General features: G+C 41.8%; 1 protein-coding gene across 1 annotated transcript; it reads right to left on the bottom strand.

Annotated features, from left to right (window-relative positions):
* Positions 1 to 315: 315 nt before the first annotated feature.
* On the bottom strand, positions 316 to 4586 carry CENPQ (centromere protein Q; the record flags this gene model as incomplete). The annotated part of the gene is made up of 4 exons (XM_015415760.1): positions 316 to 1877; positions 3405 to 3533; positions 3755 to 3832; positions 4467 to 4586. Coding segments are annotated over 4 exons (390 nt in total), but the record flags the coding sequence as incomplete, so codon positions are not given.
* Positions 4587 to 5552: the final 966 nt, after the last annotated feature.

The raw sequence follows: 5552 nt of genomic DNA, 5'->3' as shown, positions 1-5552 counted from the left end.
TCAGCTCACTCTAAAGAAACCACTTTTAAGGTGGCCAAATTTTGTGCTTTAGCTTGTTAAATAAGGAAGCATCTGGTTAATTTTTTTTGTAACAAGGAATTTAGTTCATAATGAGGTTGATTTTACTATATGTACATTATTTCTTTTATGTACTGCTGAGAGCTGAAGTATTAAAGCTTTCAGGACTGACAGACCTACTATTTCAGAATGTTTCAATAATTTATACAGATGAAATTTTATTTGCAGCACAAATAAATCTAAATTAGGCAAAATTATTCTAACTAAAAACCTTATCTTCCAAAAAATAAGGCAGCTTCCAAGGTCCCATCCATAGCAACCACACAAATGCATTTAGCTCTCGGTGGATTACAGACCAGCGTTAATTTCCCTCATTAAAGAGACCAGTAAAACTGTAAACAAATAACACGGCTCAGCTGCATCCCAGTGTCAAAGCATTCTCTCTACTGTTGTTGAGAAAAGCAATTTGTTGTAGCCTGCCTTTTGGAAAATGAACAAATATGAAAAAGGGAAACTGGGTGAATGATATATGCATTTTGTTTTCCGTTTCCAAAACTGAATGGGAGGGACAATGAAATAAGAGAACTCTGAAAGAGATGAGATTAACACTTTAATCTTGTATTCGCTAACCATAAACTTGTGAAGAACCAGGTGTGATTTTTTGTTTAAAGAATCATACCAATACCTACAATGAAAACAGTAATCCTTTAATTGCAGGCTCCTCCTACTTTCATATGTGTTTCAACACCTATGGCAGATCCAGTTTTTATTCTGAAAGGGGAAAATGCAACCAAGATAAAATCTTTGCATGGTTATAACCAAGGTTTTACTTTTTTATATTAAGGGAAGAAAAATACCACCAATTCACAACTCTTGTCTGTTAAGATAAAGTCTAATGTACTGTAAACTGGATGTTTGGGTCAACCACATATCACCAACAGGTGTGCATGTATGCCAGCTTGCCATGGGACTAATGTCACATCTGTGTACTAGACAAATTGTGTACTAGCTGTAGCTTTATAACAAGGACAATTGTGCCTAGATTGATAGGCGCTCACATTTTCTAGACAAATTCTACCAAGGTCACCGTGTAAGAAAACCAACAGAAATATTATTTTCAATTACACTCACGCAAGCTAGCTCCGAAGCAGCAAAAGCAAGTGATTGCCATTGGCAACAGAGCTCCTGTAGCCACGGTGGGATCAGGTGGGTCATCCGATCAGTGCAAGAATATTCATGTCAGATACAATCAGCTATCACACGTTTTTCAGAACAGGCCTTAACACGGATTAAGTAACAAGTTTGTCAGGCGGGGGGACTTGCAGATTAAAGCATCAAGGAGCATGGTGACGAGGTCTATTGCATTTAGACAGTTCTATTCAGTTCTCTGGGAAAGGAAAAGGGTTGCGAAAAGTTCAGCCCTATATGAATATAGTCCCTCTGTGGGAAGCTAGGCTGTTGCCGCCTTTGAACTGCAGAATGTCACGAATATGGTATCAATCAAGATTTCCACAGTAAAAATGGGAAAACAGCATCTGGTGAGTTCAGGCGTCACAACGACAAGCGGAAGATCTTCTTTTGCACAGACACTTCAGAATCCAAAAGACACTGAGAAATTTTAGGAATGCAGTGTCTAAAGACAGAACACAAGAGCATGAGAGTTTGCAGACAAAATGGTTCAGCCTTTCTTGTATGTAGTCTTGTAAGATGAAAATGAGATGCAGCTTATGTCTCTGCTTGATGGGCAGGATCCAGGTCCTTTGTTTAGGAGGAGCCACTTTGCTTAAGAGGCCTGTTCAGAAGGAATCACTGCAGTCATGTGGCTGCTCAGTGTTAAGATTTTCTTCTTGGTTTTGAATCTATAGAAGGCAAAAAGGTGATAATGTAAAAAGGTGGGAATGTCAAGAGGAAGAAATAGATTCTCATGCGATGACTCAAGCCAGTTTCCAGTTAAGCTCCCGAAAGCCAAATGATGCAAAGAAAGCAAAGGTATAGATGGGGTAAGCAAGCCTTAGTATCTCGGTGGAAACACTTCAGGAGGTATATCCTTTGATCAGTGCCCTGACATTGCTCTTAAGGAACCATCAAGTCCAATAAAGTTTATTTGTACTGAGGGACAAGAAATAAAGATTCTCTTGCAAGAAGAGACAGTCAAGAGAAGAGGTTGCTTTTGAATATCAGGAAGTCTCTGAAACATCTCCCAAGGCATCCTCACATAAAGTTAACTACAGCAGTGATTACTGTAAGTTACAAAACCATTAACTAAGCACTGTGGTCTGCCCGGTCCAGGAAGGATGGAGCCCTTGAACCCAGGCCATTTGGTAAAAAGCACTCCCAATTCCATTTTCCTCAAGAAGTTGACTTGGGTTCCAAGCACCCCTTGGCTACTCCGTTGTTCACAAAAGGAAATAGTTATCCCCTCTTTCACAAGGATTAAGCAGCTGTTCCAGACCTTAATAAGCATTCTCTTCCAGCATTACTTCCACCTTGGCTGATATCAAGCTGAGTTGCTCACTTGCAAAACAGTTTCCAAGCACTGTTCCAAGACTACACCTCTTGAATGCTCAACTGAACAAACAGAATTGTGTGCCATCGGAATACTACCAACACCAAAATCTGACCTAGCTATTTCATAAAGACGCTGAACACTATTGACATCGATGCCTCTTGGGGCTGAGGTGGCAGCTCTAATGACCACCACATCGCTTATTAGACAAAAGAGGAATGAAACCACTGGACTACCTTTTTTTTTAGCACCCCTTGGCTACTCCGTTGTTCACAAAAGGAAATAGTTATCCCCTCTTTCACAAGGATTAAGCAGCTGTTCCAGACCATAAGCATTCTCTTCCAGCATTACTTCCACCTTGGCTGATATCAAGCTGAGTTGCTCACTTGCAAAACAGTTTCCAAGCACTGTTCCAAGACTACACCTCTTGAATGCTCAACTGAACAAACAGAATTGTGTGCCATCGGAATACTACCAACACCAAAATCTGACCTAGCTATTTCATAAAGACGCTGAACACTATTGACATCGATGCCTCTTGGGGCTGAGGTGGCAGCTCTAATGACCACCACATCGCTTATTAGACAAAAGAGGAATGAAACCACTGGACTACCATCCCTGACCAAACATTTCAAATAGTGTAGGAAGATAGCATAGTCTGCCATTTTAAAATAAACCAAGAGCTGCAATTTCAAAACAAACCAAGAACTGCTCCATTTCCCCCTGGTCTCAATCGGATTAGCTTTCATTTTATGAGCAGACTATTTAACTGGCCTTTGTTGGTAAAACAGGGCCTGAAAAAAGGGGGGGGATACACAGAACATCTTGTAAGGGCTGGAGATGTTTTAAGAGCAATTGGTAGATTCATGTTCTGACTCACTTCACATTTGTCCAAGTTTTCATAAGCTTGTTCGAGAGAATCCAACATAGCCTTCATCTCCCTTGACTGCTGAACTTTGTTCAAGTCCCTAAGAACACCTTCTTGGTTTGGGATCTTCAGTATCAGATCCTACAGCATGTGAAAAAGTGAGGAACGTAGGGAGGAAGAAAAGAATTTATGTCAGACTGAATTTCCAGCGAAGCATCAGATAGTTAAAGGATAAATAGAAAGCAAAAGGCACTAACGGGTAAAAAAAGGCCATGGCATCTGGATGGAACAGTTCAGAAGATGTCACATGGCGACTGTCCAGAAACCCCCTCACCTAGGAACACACTGCCATGACTGCTTACCTGAAGAATAGGTGCTTCTAGGCTCTCTTTTGGGAGCTTAGGAAGAGCAAGGACATCATTGTTTTCTTTACAAAACAGCTACAAGGGAGAAAAATGGAAACAAATGTGATTCCCAGAGACCAGAAGCAGAACTCTACCCAGTTCCCTCCCCTACGCCCTTGACTCAGTTCTGCAGGGTCTGCAAGACCGAGAAGTTCCACTGGGCATATGGTTGAGAACAGCAATGGTTAGTGAGATCAGTGGCCTCCTGGGTTCCCCCCCACACACACCTTTCTTTTTTTATCCCCCATGCCTCCTCTGCTTAAGAACATTCCCACAGGTGAATTATGACGTCACACTAGCCACCCCAGTTGCTTGCAGGAGAGATGTATGATGCCATCTAATGATACTGGAATTTAAATGTATTGTATGTATTTTATTGTTTATATTGATTGCATGCTTTTATTAGGTACTGTTTGAGATACGTTGTGCACCACCCTGAGCCCAACTTTGGGAAATGGGCAGGATAGAAATTAAATATTATTACTATTGCTATTATTATTATTCTGAAGGAAAGCTTGCAGTTGAACAGGAGTACTGTAAAACGCACACCCTTAAGCTGCTATGTCAGAAAGTATCTAGAGAGCGTGCATTTCTTCTTTGCGAAACCCTGCAGACAACATGAACAGGATTCTTTTTTCCAGACTGAATACCTACGCCATCTTTCACATACCTCGCTCATCATTTCTTCTTCTGCCGCCAGCTCATGTTTTAATGCCTGCATTTCATTCTGAAGACGCACAGTGTCTTCATGCCTGAGCTCTGCTTCTTCCACTGATTTGTCTATTGCCTCCTGAATTAAAAAGAACACACTTTAAAGTAAGAAACCATTCACATGGCAAACATTTGCACGAGAATATAAAGTGACCTATAACGTGTAAGCAGCATAGCCCTGTGGCATGGTCTGAAGGCATATTACGCAGCCACTTTGCTGAGGTTAACTGAGGGCCAAACAAGACATATGGGTTTTTAAGGAGCTGGGTCCATGATCGCCAGTCCCAATTCCTCGCAGTAGCTGTTGAATAAAGGAGAACCCTTTAGGGTCAGAACACCACAGTGCAGGGAAGAAGGGCTCCCCCTGTGTTGAAAAGTGCTGGGGCAGTTTTTCTCCAGGTTTTGCTGCTCCACGTGCACAGACCATTCATGTGGAGCAGCAAAATGAGGAAGTAACCCCTCCCCCCCACTATTTTGTTATGAGAGGCTCTTCCTTCCCCCCTGGCAGTGTTCCGAAATGAGTTGCCCAAATGAGTTCTCCTTTCTTTTTAACAGCCATTCTTCACAGCTGCTGTGTGGCTACGGGGAACCAGAGTTGGGTCAGGGTAACCTGGATCCAATGTTTTTTAAACCCGCATGACTAGTGTGGCCCTGAGCCGGGGTCTGTCTAGCGCCTAAATGGGAGACCACACCTCAGTTCCACGGAAGAAAGAAAAGCGGGAGATTACAAAAAGTTAAGAATGTGTGCTCCTACTGGAACCCTCAGCATGTGTCGAACAGAACTGGTCAGGAAGGCATTTGTACAAAGTGTACAAGGTGGTCATTAATGTCTGTGGGAATCAAGGTAATTTTCATTGTATCATGTTGTGTTTACTGCATTGTTCTCCAATTCTGTGATCCACCTTTGTTGTATGTAACATAATGTCTCCCTATACTGTTTTCCCAAGCTCATAGTTCCGGTCTTGCTATCTGTATTATACAGTATTCAAATGCTATGCTTGCTAACTTTGTCAACTATATTCACGTCCAGTAGCACCTTATAGAG

This window comes from Gekko japonicus, unplaced genomic scaffold (assembly GCF_001447785.1).
Source record: "Gekko japonicus isolate JY-2015 unplaced genomic scaffold, Gekko_japonicus_V1.1 scaffold6325, whole genome shotgun sequence".
In the NCBI taxonomy this organism is placed as follows: Eukaryota; Metazoa; Chordata; class Lepidosauria; order Squamata; family Gekkonidae; genus Gekko; species Gekko japonicus.
Note: the sequence above shows the minus strand (reverse complement) of the source record. Positions and strands in the feature narration are given on the sequence as shown.